Below are 22,916 nucleotides of genomic sequence, written 5' to 3'. Positions count from 1 at the left end.
CTGAGCTGATACATTTTTGATTCGCTTTTTTCATTTGATCAGCTCAAAAAAAAAAGCTATCACACAAAATATGTATTTTCATATATATCATTAGTTTTTAGTTAGAAAAGGCTTACATAACAATACAATAAAACAGTACAATAACAAGTAGAAATGGCGATGGTCGTGGTACTTTACGACACTAACAATGACCTATGAGCAAGAACATGGGAATCCGGTATTTAAGTGATCACGTGATGAACCCTGGTTCCGGGCCCAAACTACTCTGCGTTTAATAAGGCTGTTGTGTTTTTAACATGTTTTAATGCTTTGTATCTTGTTCTGTTTAATCTCAACAAGCCCCTAAAAACAGTCGGTGATCACTGTCGGCCTCTCTCGGTTTTCATTGCCGCTATTCATTTTAAAGCTCAGTTTTTAAAACCTTATGTTGTAACTACAGCCCAGCCCATGCAGCAGTATATTAATGACTAACCTCGTATTGTGGATCGATTATCTCAGTTGTTCTCCTGACTGAAGTTTGGTCCGTTTACAGCATCCTGCCATGCGATTGCTTTTGTCCCTAACTATCAGGAACCCTCACATTAACTTTTATCAAGTGGAAAAAAGTTAGCGTTCATCCTCCAGCTTCACTGTTTATATCATGCTAACATAGCTGTGCTGCTATCACGTAGCACATCATTATATACCAGCTAGTTCAACTTCAGTAACCCTGCGAACATCACTGCTGTTTACTTTCCTGTCTTCATTTATGTTGGAAGTGATAGCAGAGCTGTATGTTTTAATTTGTTTCAGAAATCTCTCAGTCAGAACATGGTATATTATATTGAGATGGAAACTAGCGAGCTAACTTCCTGCTAACTTCTAACTCCGTTAAATTTGATAAATTCTGTTTTCATGGATGCCTGGATGTTAAACTTAATTGTTATACCTGGTAAAGCAGCAACGCTGATTATTTTATTACAGATGAAAGAATTTAGACAGTTTTTAACTCTCACTGATCCCGTAGTGAACGACGTCAGGCTTGTAGTATCCTTAAGTCACACTGTTTTTTGGTTGGTTTTTTTTTCACAGCAGATGAACCAGCCGAAGGTTCTGCCTCCCATTCTACTTTCAGAGACTTTTAAAAGAGCAGGTAAGCCTGCACCCTTGGAATGATTTGCTCTATTGGGATGATATGAAACTAGTTCTTTAATCTACGATCTTTGTACATGTATGAAGGATTTTTAAATATAATTCAGCATTTAACAGGGGCTGGAGGAAGAGAAGCTAATATGGAAAACCTGTGGTCTTGCTTTCTAGTCTCTTTCGGCACTTTGGATCAGTTGAAGGCTTTTTATGGAGCTTTTAGAACAGGAATTACAGTAGTCCAGCCTAGAAGTAACGCATTTTTCAGAATCACTCTGGCTGAAGAAAAAACAGTCCTAGATATTGTTTAAATGACATATCCTGCTCAGTAATGACTCCAGCACCATAGTAGTTAATCCAATATAATAACATCCAGACACCATGACAGGCAATTAAAAGGAGATTGGATGTTTGACGATAGTACTCACTTGCTGGGCCCATTGCATCTTTAACACACTGATTTCAAAATGTTACACTTTCAGTTGCTATAGTATTTTCTGCTTCAGCAGTTTACACTGATGTGTTTCAGGTAGGGGGTGCTGTGGGGATCTCTGTATGAGCTGGGTAGCTGTAAGACTCACACATGGTCTTTAACATGAAGTAAAAAGCTTGGTCTCTGAAAACATAATCATCTAAGAACCACAGCAACACTGCGCCTGCATCTCACTCTTTATCAGAGGCCCCTCAAACTCTGTTACTTCCTGGCAAAACCAGCCACGATCTGATAGGAAGCATGACACAGTTTACACACGCTGTCCAAGAGCAGCTCTGCAATGTCTGCTTTAAAAGCCACAAACTGTCTCCAGTGTTATAGTCATTTATCCTGCTGCCTGTGGATTTTGATAATTAGCTGAACTTTTTAAGGATCAATTAAGAAATTTGAAAAATCAGTTTTTGCATCGGCATTTTCATGTCGAGTTGCACTTCAGTGTACAGGTGTGATGACCACCCTGAAGCCATGTAATCTAAGATATAAGCTTAGATCTTAGATTGCAATAACAGGTGCTTCATTGTAGCCTGAAGGCCACTTAAAGAAATTACAAAAAGTTTGCCAAAGCGATTCCACGGTGTGTTGAAGACTCAAGTTTGCTGGAATTGCACAGTTTTTGTCTTGTATATTGTATTTCCATGTGTGTTTACATGTTTCAATACAATCCTTCCCTCATGATGATGAGTTTTCAACTGGACTGACACCTGCAACAGAAAGCCTTACAGCAAAAAAGAACTGTTCATCCTTAAATTGGATGGGAAATTGGAGGTATCATTATTTTCATTAGTTTAAGATTGAATGTAGTGTCTTGTAGAAAACAATTTTATTATTTCTGTGGAAAAATAAATTCTTTTTGGACTAAAACAGTGTTTCTCTCACACTTTAAGTATTAAGATATAAATCTTTTTATATTTCTTATCATGTCCCCAGTCCATTTTTGCATCAAAAGCTTTGAGTTAAGCCACCGTGTTGTGTTTTACAAATGAAGTCTTTCTTTTAAAAGTATCCACAAATTACTTAAAAGCTATTTTTTTTAAAGAACCTACTACTAAAACTCTGGCAATTTAAGGGGAATAGTACCCTTTTCACCTTGTTCCCAAGAGTACATGCATGCAATAATTTGAAATATTGTGAAATCTTGATGAAAAACCACACATCACCACAGATGAAACAAAGCCAAGGGATGAAATTGGGAAGCAAACTAGTTGAGTCTGAGGGATTCAGCTCACATTTGCTCAACTAACATTAATATTTATCATTTGGAGAAAACTGTGCTCGTGTATATTTGCTTTTTAAATAAATTCCTATAGAGTGAGTTCAGCTTACCCTCACTATGTAATCATACCATGAGATAATTGATAGAGTCAGTAAATAAAGAAACGAATAACACGAATTGTGTTAAATATATGATGAACGATGTATGTGAAGACTTTATAGCTACAGAATACATGTTTTCATGTATATCAGTGGGTACACTGGCATCGTCCCACATAATGATGAAGGAGGAGAGAGGTGCTTTGAACACCATGAATCTCACACTACCCCTGGCTCTTTTCAAGGGGAGGTGACGATTGCTTGGCTTGTCAGCCTCCAATCCTGCCAACCGCTCGACAGACCAAAGGTATGGACGGTTCACAAACAGAATTTTTAAATCTGGCCTGGATCAAAGGGCTGAATAGGAAATCACAATCAACTGGTAAGAATGTCAATGAACTGCATAATCCACAGCTATCGGAGAAGACAACAGCAGAAGGTTTGGGAAAAGCGAGACAAAGTTTATTTCACTTTTGTCTCGAAAGAAAGGTTTATTTCTCGTTAAAGGTACTTTAATTTGTTGGTGCCCTTTCTTCCACAGTCCACCTGTGATGTCCACAAAGTCGCACCGATTCAGCAAAACGTATAGATATCACATCTTTCTTTCTTTGTGTTTAACTAGATGCTGAAACCCTTTCACTACAGGGCTCTAAGATGTTATCAGCAACAACTGCTCATAATTTCAGCTTTTGACTCATAACGAGCCATAAAAGCAGTAGGACAGATAAGCCTCGTGGCTGTTGAGAAGCACAGAAGGCAGGTGGACACAACCATGCCAGGTCAAAATGCAGAAGGTTGGGTCCAGCACCAGATGGTTTGTCTTGATCAGAACACTTGACTGAGGATATGCACAAGAAAGTCCCACAGCTGCCTCAACAAACCCAAAGAAAGAAGAAGGCCTGCCAGAATAACAGAATAACTAACTGTTGTTAGTTCAGTTCCTGAAAATAAAATATTCTGGAATTTCTCTGTAAGTAACAATTGAGATGGTGTTTTCCTATAAATGTAAGCTGTAATTGTAGTAGAAAAATACTCCTTTTTTCAGGAGTGAAAGTCCCTGTTTTATGAGGTTATAAATGTGTTCCAGGGCTTTAACTCATCCTCTCTAAAAGTGCACTCTTCTCTCCTTTAGCAGGCGCACTTACCTATTTTATCCAGCCTACATTTTGAACCTTGACAACATGAAAGCTCTAATTGTCACAGAAGAACTGTATTAATTTCTTTCATTTTGATGGTGGTTTGGGCCTTTGTTTGAGAAACCTGTGGCCATTCATTCAACAGTGTATCTACAAGTGTCAAAGCCACTGTTACAATTGGAGGTGCTACACTATGTGCGCTGTGTATTGACATAACAGTACAGTTTGAGTTAGACCTTGTCAGATACAACAGACAATTGAATTCTCCAGCTCAGCTTGCACCTAGAGAATAGCACAACTGCAAAGTCAGCTTTAAAAAAAAAAGCGTGAAAGAAGTGTGTGATGAAATCCCACTGTGCACAATCCCTGAGACGCAACAGTAGTTGCAGTATTTTTTGTTTTTGAATCTTGTTTTAGCCATTGATATAAACATCTTGTTTTTTCTTTTTTTTAATTCAACTTTTAATTTTTATTGTTTTATTTTTTTTACAAGAGAAACTTTGTCAAAGCAACAACTACAGAAACTCTCTCAACATTTTAAAACTGGGTATTTACCACACAGAGAGCAGCATATATGACAAGATATGAAACAGCAGTAACTGACATTAACAAACATCTCTAATGTGAAAGATAAAATTCGCGTTTTAGTAACCAACTCTTGGATAGAAGATTATGAAAGTTGCCTGTAGAGTTAAATAGATTTTTTTTCTTTTTCAAACTGAGATGCTGCGCTCCAGCACGACGAAACAGTTAGAGAAGGCTCAGTGGAGTAGCTTTTGTTGATTATAATGCCAATACAGCCCCATGTACTAACTGCTTCAATCTACAGTGTTAACAGCTGAAGGCTGTTCTGTGGGCACCTTTGTGTGTACCTAGTTGCTTCAATGTGAATAGTTCTTTTGGCATAAATATCTTTCTTCAATAGTCTTTTGTGATTACCAGCTGTGCAAAGCTTGCATTAGAGTGCAATACACTGCCCTTTGTGGTCCCAGGATCCTTCACTAATGCCCCGCAACTTTTGTATGACAAACCAAGAAAGACAGCATTAGCATCGCTCATCATCTTCCATTGGTTTGTTTAAAAGACTTTATGGATTATAAATCCAGTGCAATATTGAATAAATACATAATCATTTATTTTGATCCTGTGTCAAGCAGTGCCTAATAATGGGTTGTGTGCATTTCGCAATTCTGCAGTTTTCTATTAATTAGTAAATTGCATAGGTTTTCTATAATGTGACATAGCTGATCGATGAATATTGTGCGTATTACTGTTTCTTGCAGTTTCTTGTGCCTATTTATATACATTACAGACTTCTTTGACCCTCATTTCAGTCCACTGGCTGTCCCTTTTTACTGCCATCACCCTTCAAACCTCTTTTCTGCTTTGTCCCTTTCTCCATCATTACAGGAGCCACAGGAGGGGTGATGAAGCTATAAAGCCTCATTGAGATCTTGCCCCCAACCTCAGTCTCATATCTCAGATTCCTCCCTGCAAACATTCCTGGCTTATGGCTATCATTGATTCTCAATCACACCTCTGTTCATCCTTTTTCGTTTCCTCCTCCGGACCCATCACGTTCAGCTTTTATATTTTGTTTGGACAGAGTTGAATGGGGGTGCGTATGTGTGTGAGGGGGGCTGTTGCTGTTAAAAATCAAATATCTGAATTAGTGCGCACAATGAGTATCAGTTTGGACCTGAGCATACAGATATGTACATACATTTATTAGCACTCGTCAAGTCTTCATGATATTAACACATATCTCATAAATCGTATAAAATGCTGGTATCAATATTCTCACAAATGAGAATGTTCAAAGCCGCAGAATCCACCTCTGCCGTTAAATCAGCCTTTATTATTTATCCGCTCACATCATTCATCATGTAATCCTTCATGTCCTCGGAGACAGCGGTTATACTTTACTGGCCAGGGAATCAAAAATTCTCTAGGCAGCAGAGTGTTTTCCTTATCTGGAATCGCCCTATGTGATAAAGGAGGCAGTGGCTGTGGAAGGCTTCAAATTAAACTCATAGCCTATCAATTCTCATTGTCAAGTGACTAAAATTAGTACTATGTAGCTCACCAGCACCAGGTTTTAGTCCTACCCCAGCCCAAGCATCTCTGATAGAGAAACAAGCCAGTGTGAAGCCAGTGTTACCTCAAAGATTCCTGGCTGCTACACCGCCACACTATCTGTAAGAGTGCGCATTTGGCTCACTGTGACACTCTCAGCAGTGTGCGTGTGTGTGTGTGTGTGTGTGTGTGATTGTTTATCTTTCCTCTCTCTCAGACACCACTCTGATGTAGACTTCCTACCTGGGAGTGGTTACTTTGGGGATGCTTATACTTGCCAACTATCCACCCCACTTTCTTTTCTCCTTTTTTTAAAAACCTGAAACACATGCCTTAATTTCAACTTCACAGCCCATTTAAACATTTTAGGATCTACAGTGATCCCAGCCTTACAGGTTCTTCTTTGACTTGGCTTTCTCTGTGAGCACCGGAACCAATAGGTGGCAATGTTGGTCAATCGGTTTAACAAGTCATCATGTCAGTCAGTCCATCCAGCAGTGATCTCTGCAATGTACAGGAGGGAAACATAAACCACTCACAGAGGATTCAGTGGCTCTTTTATGCTTGCTGGTTTGGATATGGTTTCCTCCTTAGAATAAAATTTCTTTCTGCTTTTAGCATTTTTTTCGGTGTATGCAGCATTCTTTATAATAACAAAGACACAGGCAGTGCAGATTCTTATACTGAAGGGCTGATAGAAGTAAATATGAGGAAGTGCTCTTGGAGAGACTGAATCAATTGTGGGAGGAGGAATTAATGCTGGGGAGCAGATAGTGCAAATCCAGCTTCAAGGGATTTCAATCAACACTTGGACTGAGCCTAAAGCATACTTGGTCTGGCCTTGTTTGTAGAAGAACAACAGTCACCAGCCCACATCAGACTTGTCAGTAGCACAGTCCAAAAAATGTCCCATTCTGCAAATATCTTAAACCGGGCCATATTTGATCTGAGTCTCACAGGAATCAGAATATGTTTTTAGATGCTAGTACTTACAGACGAGTGACAATTTAAAAGAAAACAAAACAAAAACAGATGTCTGGCCCCAACAATGAGGGAATCTGGTTGGCTATTGATCCAAAATTGTTCTGAGTGATTACTTTTATCCTGTGATGAATCATTTCTAGCCTAATGGGAGTGGTCTATTGCAATCACAGCATCCACAGGAGTCACTGAAAAACCTTACCGTACACTCTGTAATAAATCTCAACCCAGCTGAGCACCTATGGAAGATTTCTGATTATTTTTAACAGTCCTCTCCACTCCAATCACTGAAATGCCAAATATATAAATATCTTTTTGAGGAAAATGATCTATCCCTTCAATATCCTCCAGTTCCAGACACTTATAAAATCAATGCCATGGCACACTGAAACAGTTTCAGCAGCACATGGCGGCCTAAAACCATGACAAAACCTTTAATGAGACACTTTATTTTTTACTTCAAACAGTAAATTTAACTCGTAATATCATAGTTTAGAAGAGTTCTAACAGATAAGACATTTATTATATAGTCAAAATGATATATTTTTACTATACTGTATAAATATTTTACCTCACTGAACAACTGGCATTGTAGTTCTTCTTTTAACAGGGCAAAAAAGGGCATCTGAAAAGTCAGCAATAATAAAAGCAGCCACATGAAATAGTGAAATATAAATATAATATAAGGTTACATAAACATAATGCAGGCACAATTTGTACATATTCAAAAGCCGTTACGTTAAATATTTTTAAGATACTAAATGCAGTACGTCATGTTGCCAACCTACACACGTATATCAAGATAGCATGACAAAACATTCAAAGATTAGGCCCTGCCACATAAGCCTGGAGAACTGTGGGTGACCATTTGGCAATCATCACAAGGGAAAAATGCACATTCTCCAACTAGTTGGTGAGTGGCTGCTGAAGACTGTTTCCAGTCACTTTGAAACAGAATGGAAATGCATTCCTTGCAATTGCTTTGATACCTGACAGTAGCTGCAGTTGCCATTAGTTTGCATGAAGATGCCAACTTGTCTGCAAACACTCCCAAACAACAAGACAAGCGGTGTTTTAACCGTGATCCAAAGTGCAATTTGTACCTTTATTCTTGGCAATGTGTTGGTAAGGCACAACTGTCACTTAAAGTATATTCTTTAATTCCAGTTTGTGGTGCACTTTTTCAAAGTTTCACTCCGGCTGGGAGAATAAATGGTGAATACTTGTGAACAAATTAGTGATTGTTATCAAGGGGTCACCAACCAGTCTCTTGGTCTGTGTGACTGAAACCTTAGATATGTACTGCAGTTATGGACTGAAGCTGCCATATGTAATTTCGTTCTAGAAGGTCTCTATATGAAGGACACCTCTGACAAAAAAAGATGTGAAGATCAACATTAACCTGACTGTCAGCCATTGAATCAATCTCAAGTTAGAACTTGCAGTACACAATGCTGTCAAACACATTACAGAACCAAGCAATTCTCCTATATTTATAGACTCTCAAGATCCAGAAGCCTCCTGTTCATCTCAGCAAATGGATCAGGGGTTGTCTCCTTCCCTCTCTGTAAAATTTGCAGACATGGGGGCAACATACCATCATGACAGACTGTTGCAATCTCCTGCAGTGGAGGATTTATTTATTGTTTTTTTAAACATGAAGTATTAAAGTTAAGTAGCACTCATAGCCGAACGGCAGTAAGTAAATAGTCTTAATTTAAACTGTGGTCCCACTGTGGTTTCGGAGCCAGATTCAGAAATGTTAAGAAAAGAAACAAGTTTAACTTCTTGTGTCCTAGGTGCCATTGTTTGTGATGAAAAGAGCAAGGTATTACAATCCTAAATAGGCACTCCTCCACAATCCCCTGTAGTCTCATTCGCACATATGGCTGCTGTGAGGTTTCTCATGCTTTACTACTTGCTGCTACTACTGTGGATCATGCCAGGTACCTCAACTAACCCCATATATTTCCCTATTTGAATACTTTTATAACACATAATTTTGCTGACTTTTCCAGTCATATCCTGCCTGTACGTTCTTACTCATCTGCAACAAAAAGTCATACTATCCGATGTGGCCTTGGGGGTAAGCTAATACTTGTAACCTACATTGCGTCATTGTTATATCCACCCGTGTGCTGGTAGATCTGAGAAACTAAAAGAAAAATGACCTTCTGAATTCAAGGTCACATCATTATTAATTAATGATCTGATTTTCTCAAATTATTGCCACATTCTTATTTATAGTAACTCAGACATGGCTGACCTCGGTAGACTCAGCCACCTCTGCAGAAACACATTTCCACCTGCCTGTTAGACATTTATATGAGATGTCTTAGGGTCCCGTTTCCTTATTTTTGAATTTTACTTTATTGACCATTGTGCTGCTCCCCCCACACTCAGTTCTACACTCAGGTAAAACAGGGCCATTGATTCTTTCCTCTGACCTATAACTGTCCAACTTTGATTTAGTAGATTTCTTTGTGTTAGATTACAGAGCTGCAATTTTTAAAGTGCCGTTTTAGGACATCATCCTGTCAAATTGGATGCAGAGTCATAATTAAAAATCAAGCACCGACTCCTTTCTAATTGGTCAACATCACCATTAAATGTTGAATTTTGCCCTCTTTTGACATATACTGTGTCTCAATTCTTTGCATTGCTCCACTGAAATGCAGAACTTGTAAAACCAAGAAATTCTAAATGGTCATATTATTGGAGCCGAAATGGAAACTAACTTCAGACACAATTGCCCATGATACTTTTAGGGAAGAAAAGAAAAAAATCCATGAAAGTGGTAAAAGATAAAGATTTGCATATTTGTTTGACACAATATCAAATATCATTCAAAGGGGCAGGCTCAGTCAGTCTTCTCAATGGTAGACCTGTTTTTTAATGATCTTGTCTCACAGTGTGATAGGAAAGAGCAATTTGTTACCCTTTGGTCTCAAATTGCACCTGATTCACAAATCAAGTTAGCTAATATTGCTGCTTTGCTGTCCCAGTTTGAAATTATTAACTATTCAGAACTATTTAAAATAGTTTCTAAAAAGAAATAATTTACCCGAGGCTTAAATGCCACCTCTGATAATCAGTTTATTCTATAATTCTTAATAACTCTTTATTTTGCTGATTTACTGGTTCTTTATTACTCAACAACTGCAGACCAATGATCTAAATAACTGCTGGAGAAAGTCAAGTCAGTACATGTTTTTTAAGAACAGTAGTGGTATTTTTTGAGAGTTTACAGTTAGGCTTAGAATCTCACCACAACACAGAGACATCTCTCTGTATGACCTACTTTTAGCCACTGACAAACGTAGCTACACACCCCTAGTGCTTTTAGATTTGAGCATTGCTTCTAATAGGATCAGTCGTTCCATTTCCCTTAACCACTTATGAACCTGTGTTGTTGTTAAGGGAACTGTCCTACATGTATTACATCCATATCTCACAAACACAACATTTCCAGTTACTATAGAAAATGTCTGTTTCTGTCTAATTCAGTTTTGGTGTTCCTCAAGGCTCTATCATTAACCCACTTGTAATTACAGTATACAATACATGTTTCCTCCCAGACAGGTTATTCATCCCACTCTAAAGTAACCCTATGTGTTTACCTGTTCCACAGATGTTGACTGTAGCCAACCTTCCTAAACTAAATAACTTAGATGTCTAAGTCACTGACTTAGTTATTGACCATAACTGTTAAACAACCTGATAGAAATCTTTGTCTTCTTTATGATGATCTCTGTTTTAATGTTGTGGTGAAAAATATTTTTTCCAGTGATCTTTATTTAATTAAAAACAATTACTGTAGCACACAATGTACTAACAAAGCAATTAGGCTTTTCACTTCCATCAAAAACTTAGTAACCACTTATTAGCCTACATGTAAGTTGGTGACTGGGTTTAGACACTATTACTAGGTTTCCACTAGTGAACAAATGGAAAGCTTCAAACTCTAGATCTCTTGGATGTTTTCATTGCTTTGGATTCTTTTATATTAAAGTTAAGCATATTGTAACCTTGTTAAGTTTTTTTTTCTTAACAAGGTTACAAGCAAAGGTTAGAAATAAAGTGTATTGATATATTTTCTACTAGAAAAGATAAAATCAGAAAATTTATACAGGTTTTTGAATGTGTTCAGGACACACAGAGAAAGGCCCCAATTGGTTCGCAGGCTGAAACCCAAATCTTTGTTGCTATGAGGCAAAATTGCTAACCAGAACATTATATGAAACTAAATTTAAAATTTTAAACAATTTAAACCACAGCAAAACAGCAGAATTTTACTGCATTTTGTGAAATGTCAAATCACTTTTCCCTGGCTTATTCTGTGGGATAGTAAAAGGTTTGGCTCTGGTAGGAAAATGTCACTCGGTTTTTTCTTTCTTTCTTTTTCTGATTTTCATGACAGAATCTCAAGGAGTGTCTACTATGGTGGCTCCAGGATTGCATCATTACTTTCTGCAGATGATTTCATTCTGCACTGGAATGTGAGACTTCACAATGGGCATCAGAAGTGAAAGAGTTCAAGGCTTTGTTCAAAAGTGATGAGATAAAAAGTGATCAATAGATTGCATTGGCTTTGTCAAAATTAAATAGGATACTGCACTATACTCAAGTGTTAAAACACCACACACTTCAAAACAGACATAAACAAACATGTTTGCACCCTGGTGCAAAGAACAATCTCCTGGACTTCAGTTTTTGATTTCATCTGGCATGCTTGCAAGCTGTAGCTCAGTGTTTTATCATTAATTGGGCACAATGTCAAAACACAGGCTCACTGGCTAATGGCTTGTCAATCCCAAGATGTTAACCAGTAAACATACCCTAAATAATCCTTCTTTAAGAAACAAAATATGACCAACATTTTCAAAATGTACTTACATTTTTATTCAATTCAACCCAAAATGAGTGGCAGAGCACTTTTACAGTTCAACTCAAAAAGTTATTTTCAAGGGAGTCTTTTGCAACAACATGTACTGCCCCCTGGTGGCTTTTAAAAAGAGGGCACGTTGGCTTCACTTTTCTAATCTGGAAGATACATCTATTATATTGTTTATGATAGTCCCATATGCTTTTGCTCAACTTTTTATTATTTGTTTAATTTATTTTTAATGCTCTCAGTTTTGTGTAGACTGATTATTTTCAGAAATTAACACAACTTACTGACGTAGAAGTGCAGCTGCCGAAAGGAAATCACTTGTGGTAAGCTTGTGGAGTATTTCTTTACATATATTAACGTAGTTAACTACAAACCTCATTTACCCAAAAAGTAATTAAAGTGATCTGGGAGTGCAAAATTGTTAACTCCTAACTGCAGCACTAACTAAGCCTGTGCCAGCCAAAATGCTAAACTTGAGCCTTCAAGAGTGTTCCAGAAATTAATCCATCCATCTTTTATATGCAGGGAGGGGGGGCTGGGTGCCTTCGGGCCTCAAAAATAGTATGACCATCCCTGCTCTTCTGAAGCATTACATACAAGTGGGTGAAATGATTAGTATAATTTTGAAATGTCCAAAATACAAAAGAAAAACTCTACAAAAGAGACTAATGCCAAGCTACTAACACCACACACAGGCACCTCCTAACCAACCCTGCAGCAGAACACAGCGTTAAAAACACTTTCCCGCCCTCCAATAGCATATTCAGAGAGCTATTCAATAGGCTGTGAGGCACGTCCATTACAAATAACACTATTTATCAACACTGGTAATAAATGAATATGGTAAATAGTACCCTCCCTTTCTCGCATCTCATTAAGTGAGTCCCGTTGTAGCAGCTATAGGTGAAGCTGCCTCTATCTCTGCCATACTGAAGCAGGTGTCCAACATGGCGAACGCTCGCAGCGGCTCTCTCGCGACTATTCTCTTTTTATTCATGTCTTCGGCGGCTCTTCACAAAGGTAGGACTTTTCCCGCGGGTGTCTAAATGGAAGTGGCACTTTGTTCTTAGATTTCCGTGGATGTAGATGCGAACGAGTGCAATTTGAACAGCGTTCTGGGCAATTTGTGCTTTTGAGAGCATTCGGACGTTACTGTGCAGTTGTATTGTGATGGTGTTGAGCAAGAAGTAACAAAACCTCCCCGTAAAGTTGAATTACTGTGAGGAAAGAAGCCGATGCGCGCGTGGATGCATCGGAACCGGCGTTACAGATGCGTTGCCCCTGGAATGCATCACTTTGGTCAGCTCACCATTAGGGTATAGGCTGAATGGCTTTGCCGCTACACAGCTGGCAACTCTTGGGTTTAAAAAAAATAAATAAATGCTGATGTGAGAAAACAAATGGCGTGGTGTTTTAGTCGCTTGAGGGATATAAGGATGTATATGTGACATGCTTAAACTGAGGGTTGCTTATTCAGTGCGCTAGCTTTGGTTTACTTGTGTAGCGTGTTCGGAACGCTGTAAACCACAGAAAACAGCGGTGCGTTCAAGTGGAATAGCAGCAGCCCCGACAACGTGCAATCGGAACGAAAGAAAGCGCAAACTGCTCAAAACTGTGTTCATTTAATGGGAAGAAACAGGAATTATCATCTATTAAAACGTGACTCTCCGCATGTTAATAACAGTGGGACTTTATGGAAAATTTAGCACAACGGCCTCACACGAATCAGTAGTTTTTTTTTTCCCTCTTTCCCCCCGGGTTTAATCTCTATTTTCCCGAATCTGTTCACTCTCGGCCATCCAGCTGGATGTCGTGTGGAGAGCGCCTAACCCGTTATAAAAGTTGTCTTTTCAACGAAACAAGTGCCACTCGTGTATTTTAGCTGAACGCCGAACTGAAAAGCGGTGTCGGAGGAGTCCGGGCGATATCTCAAATCACCGCCTAATACGCGTAAACTGTTAATGGCAAACAAGGAAAGATTAATTTCACCGAGTTCGCAGTCGCGCTCTGGGCTGTGTTTTCATAACACCGGGACTGGATTTGCTGTGGAGCCATGCATGAAAACATCAAAGCTTTTCGTCCGGGTGTAGTAATCTGAGTCAGAAGCTTTAAAGAAGCGGATAGGATACAGATAAAGCCGGGCGAAAACTGCGACACGATTTCTTTCCTTCTTTCTTTTTTGAACGCTTGGTGATGTTGAGTGCGTAAAGGAAAGCACGGACGTTTATTTAGTAAGAAGAGATAAAGTGCTGGGGCTGTTTGTTGCCAGCACGAAGTCCGCGTTGAAAACTGGAAGAAGAGGGGGTAGTGGGGGGGTTGTCGTGAGCTACTGGGAAATACACGCTCCGTTTCGGGGGTTATTTATCCTTGGACAAGCTGTGGTGAAAGCACTTGCTTTGCCGCTTCCACCACCGGCGGTAGTAATGTATTTACATCAAGCCAATTATGTAATGAATCATTACTAACTTAAAGTTGGTGTGAGGTTGTTCGTCTGCAGATCATAACCCCTTTTTATGCTGAGTGCCGAGCCTCGGGGTGGGGGTGAAAATGACGGGAGTGCAGATGTCCTCGTTTGTCACATTGTGGATTATCCACAAGGCTTAATCTACTTTTTGTTTTTTTAACCGCGGCCCTTTTTTTAAATGAATCAATGTTTTTTTTTTTCCTCAAGTCAGTAAAAAGCAAACAACAAAGCAAACAAGGCTGTTGCTGTCCTTTGCTGGACAGTGGGCAGTGCTGTTACCTTCATGGAAATGGCTCCAGTGATTTCAAACAAAGCTCAGGGCGCACTTGCGCAAAGCATATCAATTATTTACCCCGAGCAGAATACTCTAAGCTCTCATTGTGGTTAAGCATTAAAGAGTGGTGATTTCTACGAGGGGTAATGCAATGTAGACAGTCTAATAGAAGGCTGCATCAATTCATTTCACCCCGACTGTAAGTTTTATGGTGTTACACAGGTTGGACTCAGACTGCTGGGAAATCACCTCTTGTTCTATAAGAGAAGATTTAGAAGATAGTACCAATCTCTGTGCTCCACTCTCACATCATTTCTTGTTTTCTTGGCAAACCAATGTACTTCCAGAGATAGCTTTTCATCCTGTGAAGTAAATAAAAGTTATACCCTTAGTCAGAATAAGTTATTTCAGGGGAATCAAACAGTAAACATATATTTAGTAGGCATCATTTTTAAGTTGTGCTCATAGTATTTATCCCAATTCTTTGCTGCTCATATAAGTGGATTTTTTTAAATTTTTATTTAATGGTTCTTTTTTAGAAGATAATAGGCGCTAACTGAGTATTTTCTTGCTTTCCAGTGCTTTCAGGAAAGTGAGAAAGGTGTTATTTTACTATGATGCGTATACTGAGTGAAACATCAGCGATAATCATGCAGTCCTGTAGTAATTAACAGTTCCAAGCAGATGCACATGTTGTATCCTGCTGTAATTTATGCATTTTTCCATTTCTCTGCATTTATACAGTTCCTTTGTTATTCTGCACAGAAGTGTTTAGTAAGGCCAGTTGTAGTGCAGATTACAGGTTCAGAACACCCGGGCACGGTGCTTTACAGGTGTTTATTAAAGAGCGCAGACGCAGCACACCCTGACCGTAAGCCTGCTGAGACTTGAAAACGTGGTTAGGCAATCCTTCACTTATAGTAAGACGTGTCGCTTTTTTCATTTTTGCAAAGTTATGCAACTGTGTCGCAGCACAGGTGAGAGCGGTTACTGGTATGTGTTTGAATGCAGGAAAAATGCGTGTTAACATGACTTCTCTTGAATGTCACCACGTGTTCAGGCTTGGGTAATGATTATGTTAGGATAAGAGCATTAGTCGTGTCTGTTTTAAAGGTTCAGTCTCACTAACTGCTGATGGAAAACTGACAGGAGTAGATTAGGTTGTGGCTTGCTGCTTTGTCATAGCGAAACACAAGGTAGAATAAATATTTTATGCTTAACTTGAAAGGTCTTTTTTTAGCATACTGTATCAAAAATCCAAGTGATTTACTGCCCTAATGTGATACTTGACAGATTATTCCAAACTGTAAACTAATATCAGGGATAATAAATGAAATAGCAAGGATGTAGTTTAGTGGGATTCTCTAATACTCAATAGTGTAGAGCTGAAAAAGAATCTCATTTCAGTAGTTTTAGGCTGTAGTGAGGATTTGAATACAACCTAAACCTGGGATGCCTTTCATTTGACAGCTCATTTAAGATGTTATCTCCGTGCACCCTGCCACTGAACCTGTTGTGCTACTTACAAAAGATTTATTGGTCGCGTTAGAAAAGCATTTGCATTGTTGTCTCCACTTTATATTGACCTGAAGGCACAAAGTGAAAGCTGTTGCATGATTAACACTGAAGTTTACGTCTTTCTTGCAGTTGCTGCGCTAATCTCAGTGTTGTGATTAGCAGACAAGCATGTCTCTGTTAACCTTGAGTAGGCTCGATGCACTAATAAGTGTTTTGGGTATTTTGGTCCAAAAGTTAAGACGTGCAAAAGAATAAAATCGTATTTTATTGGTGGATATGTTGAATTGATGACTAGCATTAGCTCTACAAACAAACAAAAAAACTCATGATCACCTTCACTGTTTAAAAACGAAACAAAACGAGGAGCTGTACTGGTGCTGAGATGACTGCAGAGTTTCATTATAGATGCTCAACATGATGCACTTAGCCCAAGCCCTACCTGCTTTTACAGCCTAGACAGAATTACTTAACCGAACAATTTAATTATTTCTTAAAAAAAACCAAACTTTTTGTACGAAATTTGTCATGTTTGTTATTACCTCCAACCGGCTACGGTCTGTTTCAGTTACAAAGAAAAGCTGCATCACGCACAAATGAATCATACAGTGTGGTTTGGCTCAGAGTCAAGCTGGTAGAAGCCATAGTGCTGGAAAACAGGTGTGTAAATGGACTTGTTCACCGTCTGTACCCTCCAGCAGCCTCTCCAGCTCTAATGAAGAACAATGGCTTTATTCCTGAAGGGAGGGGACCCCAAGTGACCCCCCTCCTCCTCCTCCTCCTGCCTCTGCCAGTCTACAGTGACTCTGCTGGCAAGCCAACAGATGACTGGGCTGGGTCGCATCTGGCCTCTGCGCACTTAGTGTAATCAAAGGGAGAAAAAAGGTTTATGGCCTACTTGTTAGTGATCCGCCAAATGATGGGATGTCAAGTAAGCACCCTGCGATTTCAAATCTCTTGAGGGGGTTGGTGGGGGTGGGCGTATGCTGCAATATGCTATTCAGAAAGCAGCCTACCGGCCTATGCATCAAATTAGACTATTCCTTACACATTTTGACAACCTGGGTGTGAAACAAGTGAAATGAGTAAAATGAAAGTGATCTTTGAATATTTATGTGCTCATATTAATTGCTGTTAATGCACAACAGGCCTCAGTGATGAATGCTGCTATTTTTCACTTGCAGGATTCTCATCTGGCTGAGGCCTCTAGCAAGTGTGTACTAAAAACAAATGCAGACTAATTTAAGTAGTTCCTCTGTGCGGAGCTCAAAGAGGAAAACTGCAAGACCGTGGTTCCATTATGTAAGGTTTAAAAGGGAAAAAATGTCACGTACGTAGTACTTTTTCCACTTTGTGTCCTGACCAGCTTAACTTTGCACACATAAATCACCTTGATGTGTTACTTTGGCTGTTAAGATTGTTGTATGCTGTCTTCTCACAGTGTGGTCTTGGAGCTGACAAGCAGTGTTGCAAGCGGTGGATTTGGAACGTGAAAGACATAATGGTTGACCCACAGTAGAGACAAGAAAAAAAATCTCAGCTTCTAATAATTTATTATGTAATGTCTTTTTTTAGTCTCTTAACTTTGTGGAAGCTCAAAACTGAGGCAGTCTCTTAGGTACTATTTTTCCTAGCATTGTTTCCCTAATTAAGGTTTTATCTAGATTGTGCTTTTTAGAGTAATTGCATAATAAATATGCATTGCATAGTGTTGGGTAGAGTGGCACGCTAGATGAGCATTTACCTCTGAAATCTTTACAGGCTGGCCTGTGTTTTTTTATTAGATTCTGCAGCTACAGAAACTGATGTATGTTGATGACCGAGATCCACTCAACAGAAGACCACTTCTGTGATTGTGTTCTGATAAAATCCCAGATAATTACATACAAGTGGGGATGATTTCCAGTTTTAATGTCATCCCTGCCAAATGCATATAGGATGAGCACTTCCTCTTTCTGACAACTTCCTCTTCCTCTCGTCACTCCTCCCATTGACTAAATTTAGTCAGTGCAGCTATCATCAGTGAGCAGGGTAGTCTTTTTTTGAGGGGGTTGGCGGGGGGGGGGGGGGGGGGGGGGGGTGCAGTCATCATGTGCTGCTGCTTTTGTCTCTTGTCTGTGTTACGGTACCTGGGCTTAGTCACACATATGAATAACAAATGTGAATGGGCAAGACAGCAAATTCTTATGGAGTTGTGCAAGCAGTTGTGTAAAACTAGTGATTCTCAAACTCTGGTAAAAAAGCAATGAAAAGCACACACACACACACACACACACTCACACAACTTGGCTGCTGTATTTTCAGCAATTTTGTCCTATTAAACCATTTGCAGGACTGCTGTGTAAAGGTGCTAGGTATCCTGTTAACCAGCCGTGGAAGTGCACACCTTTTTCTAATTAAAAAGAGGGAAAAAACTATATATGTCCACATATTTACATTGCTGAAAAGTCTTTAGTTGTTGGGCCTTATAGCATAACTTGGTTAATATATGACTGTCCACTCACCTTGATGCTTACTGTGTGGCACAGATGAAACATCTGAACTGCAGCTTTGTCTACGTCTGTTGCTGACGACAGAGGCAGTGATCCTGGGGTGTTTATTCCTATTCCAGGATAAAGAGGATGTAATCTGTACCCCGAGCAGAGTGAAGCACTGTGGTTAATTTACACAACAGTGAGTGTTACTCCTGTACCCCCGCCTGCTCCATTTCTTCTTGTGATCTTCTCTGACCCTTAAGATTTCTAAGATTTCTATCTACCCTTTGACACTTGTTCAAAGGGTAGATATCCAAGCAACATGTTAATCATGAATTTGGGAAGAAATCCCAAAAAGCACACACATACTCACATATCGCTTTCATTGTAGTGCAGTAATCATACAAATATATATCTTTTACATAGAGATCATTATTTGGCTTCACCTCCTGAAGGGCGTTGGTCCATGTCCCTTGGATTCCACTATCTTGCCAGAAACATTTTCGGAAGCGTAGACAGCATTCCATTATGCTCTCCAAGAACTGCCTGGATTGTGGAGCTTCTGTTAAAAAGAGACCTTAGTTTAGGAAGTGGGTCTTTGAATGGCTTGAGCTGGATTCTTGTGTTGCACCAACAGGCACTAAAGGATTTGTGAATACCATGATCTTTGGAAGTCTCCCCAGGGAATTTGACAGCACTGCAGGAAATGCAGGCTAAATCCATCCTGTGTGTATGAAATTGAACTACATTTGTGGATTCCTTGTGGAGCTGTCCAAGCAATGCTCAAGTTCCACTTCTTCTTCTTTTTCATGTCTGATCTTTTTCACTCTATATCTGAAGTATTGTGTTGACTGGAAAATGGCCCAGTCAGCTAATTAGACCTGAGTAGTGAGGAGCCACGTATTGGAGACCGTTACGTTAGTGCTAGGATTGAGATAATATATTGAGATAACATAACTGATAAGCACGGACACTGCTAGGGTTATTAGTATCTGATATCTATTTTTGGAATGAATATCAAAAACAGCCATGTGCCAACAAACATGAATGAAACTAATGAGGATATAACAATTGTTTAATCCTTTTAAGCAAAGATTATTAGAAATGGAGCATGGTATTTTTTTTAATGTTTATATAGCTACTAATGTACTTTGTTTATATAAGCAACAGTATTCTTACTTCATTTGTAAAAAAAAATAAAATAAAGATCAAATGAGCATTAATTATCTAAAATAGGTTATATTTTAGTGGAAGCACTGGAATAGATGCATGAAATTGCATTTGAGTCAAAGGAGTGCTGGTGTCGATCAATACCAGTATCAGTATGCAGTGTCAGTACAGTAGTACTAATAGTATGAAAAATCTTTTTTTTCTTCAATTTCAGTTTCATTGAAAATTCTGAGCTCGTGTTTTGCTTAAAAATGGGCACCACAAGAAACATGTTCAGTCCTAATAAAATTTACTTTAATAAACTCATTAGTCTTTAATTAAAAAAAAACTCCTTCAAAAGAACCAGGGAGGAGTCCTTGTAAAGTCAGATAACAATCTCAAGCAGTCTTGATCGCTTGCAAAATATGAGGAGGACATATTTTGAATTTCAGACTCTTTTGTTTATGCAACATCACAAAACCTTTTTAACATAATGGAAAATTGGCTTAAAAATCTATGTACAAAATCATGTAAATATAATACATTCAAAACATTAATATTTGAAATCATAAATGAAATGAATAGAGTTTTAATCAAAAAAAATAGTATGATTGATATATCGCTGTTGCATAGATGGAAATTTACAATAGTACATAGTAATGTATATTAAGATTTTCATAAATGTGGGATAAATATAGCATTTCTTATTTTTATTATACCTTTAACACCAGTATATTTGTATTTTTGTAGTATAAATTGGCTGTAGTCTGTACTGTCTAAAATTGACTTTAACTTTGCAATTATATGAAACAAATAAAAGCAACAGCCAAACGTGGTAAAGTCGAATCATTAAGTACTTGAACAATTTCATGGAGAAATGAATAAAAACAATTGGCAAGTATGTAAATGAAGGTTTTTGTGGGAGTCGACTCATTAATAAATTGATGAGTCATTTCAGTGTAATGTGGAGGGTCGTATCAAGGACAGTGTAACAGCCCTAATAGTAAAGCTGTATGGCTGACTAATCTAATTTGAAATCCCAAGTGAACCATTGTCAATCACAGCAAGAAATGTTTTCCATTCCAGTTTTTGAATTAACAAGAGACAATAAGGGGTCTTTGATTGCCCCCTTCCTCTGACTTTGAGGACTTCATCATCTTGCTGTGCTGTGGAGTCGCAGGGAGGCATTGCTTTGCTGTAATTGGACCCATTTTTCCTGCAATCATACTTACAATAGCCGAGTTCAGCAATGAATGAAAAAGGAATCAATGCAGATCATTTGTGCTTTCAGCCAAATAAACAATACAGCTGGTGTTCAGTTGTAATCGTCGGAGGGGAAATGAATGCCCTTCTGAATACAATACAGGTATGCATCAGCTGCAAGAGCACACAAGGCTTGAGTGATCTGGGTTCTTCCATCTTTCATTTTACATAACACTCCAGCTTGTATTACATTTCAGTGAATTTGCTCCTGATGAGACCCTTCAGGCTGTTACACCGTTTCCAGTGGAACTGGATCGTGTCTCCCCACTGTGCTTGGTTCCCGTCCTTTGTCTCATCTATTGTCACTCTGTCTTGACTGATATTTTCTGCACTATTGCCAGACAACTATTGTACAGTAGCACAATCTCATTTTCCTGGTGTCCTAGTTGGATGATGCAGAGGAAATTCATACCTGCTACAAGACAAGAGGGCACTTCTTTGAGCCTAAATCATGGATTGTAACACTGCAAAGCACCACTTAATTCCACTTAGTGTCACAGTCCAATTCTCTTTGGTATGAAAAAGAATAGCACCTCCTTCCATTACTTTGTTTTCCACTAGTCATTATTTAGAGAGGAGAACAGTATCCTTTTTCATTGAGAAAAAATGGAAAGTTGGCATGGGAAATAAGTTCTTTCGCCCAGTGAGTCTGTCATTATTTAGAACCACGAGAATTGGCAGCAAACACCTCTTTGATGAAGACTATAAAGAGGATTTTCAATGTGAACTCGGGGGTTTCCTGACTCACAAAGCACCTTTGGTGGAATTCTATGGATGCTTGTGTTCATTCCCGCTGCAAGCAAAGGCTTTCTGCAGTTTTGCATAAAAGCTGGTACTTTTGGGGAACAACTGGTTGAAAATAAGTACCCTTATAAATATTAGGATTTAGATTTACCTTTACCATGTCGTCTACAACTGATCATGTCCGGAAAACATATTTTCCAAAAGAACCAGTCAATGAACAAAGATCAAAAAATAGGGGCGACAGATAACATTAACTTCGGCACGATTATCTTTGGAAACTAGAAAACTAGAAGCTCCCCTTGAGTTTCTTTTTTTTTTCCAAAGTCAATAACAATGTGAAAGGATCCTAGCTCTCAAAACTACCATGACCTAGGTGACTGAGAACCTAACACCCCTGCTAGCTGACGTTTAATAAAATTAAAATTACATGTTAGCACAGGGAATGATTGTTTTTTAAAAAAAACAATCTCTATATAATTTATATTCAGTTTCACTCCAAATTTCCCCCTGCTAGTCCATGCACCCACTACAGGGACTCTGTGTCTCTCGCCTCACAGTTCGAGCAAAACGTGATTCTACTTGTTTATGTATGATATCATTAGGTTTGGTGTGACTTAAAAACACACGAAACAAACCCAGCATGTATCTTCTTTTTTTTTTACATCTTAAATTACACTAAGACTTAGTTATAAAGCAGTCTTACTCAGCGCTCGCTTTCAGGAAATACTAAAACCTAAGATACAAAAACCAAGATGCAAAAATACATATATATTTTTCTGTACATCAAATAGATAAGACCCATATATAATCACTTGCTAAAATGCAAGGGGTGTTTGTGTTTTAGGCAAAATAATAAATGGAAATAGGTGACCGGTTGATTTGATTTCCTGAAACACAATTAGTCAGGCCTGCACTATCGCAGCAAGTAGGACAAACAATCCCCTGCTCTGTTACAGGCTCTGATCTGAAAGACTTACAATTCAGTTCCCTGTGTATATCTTCTTGTGCTGTTGCTTG

The 22,916-nt window shown here is 38.7% G+C and overlaps 1 protein-coding gene across 5 annotated transcripts in view; it reads left to right on the top strand.

Moving 5' to 3' along the window:
* The first annotated feature begins 12,905 nt into the window (after positions 1–12,905).
* cadm1a (cell adhesion molecule 1a) overlaps positions 12,906–22,916 on the top strand; it is a 454,047-nt gene continuing 444,036 nt past the window's right edge. For 2 of the 5 annotated variants that reach the window (XM_063486071.1, XM_063486070.1), the window contains exon 1: positions 12,908–13,036. In XM_063486071.1, the coding sequence (XP_063342141.1) occupies positions 12,964–13,036 (73 nt within the window). In that variant the 5' untranslated portion in view covers positions 12,908–12,963. Of the gene's footprint in view, positions 13,037–22,916 lie in introns of all 5 variants that reach the window. The other 3 variants (XM_063486068.1, XM_063486069.1, XM_063486072.1) reach the window with 3 other exon arrangements.

This window comes from Pelmatolapia mariae, linkage group LG10_11, assembly GCF_036321145.2.
Source record: "Pelmatolapia mariae isolate MD_Pm_ZW linkage group LG10_11, Pm_UMD_F_2, whole genome shotgun sequence".
NCBI classification, from domain to species: Eukaryota; Metazoa; Chordata; class Actinopteri; order Cichliformes; family Cichlidae; genus Pelmatolapia; species Pelmatolapia mariae.
The sequence above is the reverse complement of the archived record's forward strand: the minus strand, read 5'-3'. Positions and strand labels throughout refer to the sequence as shown.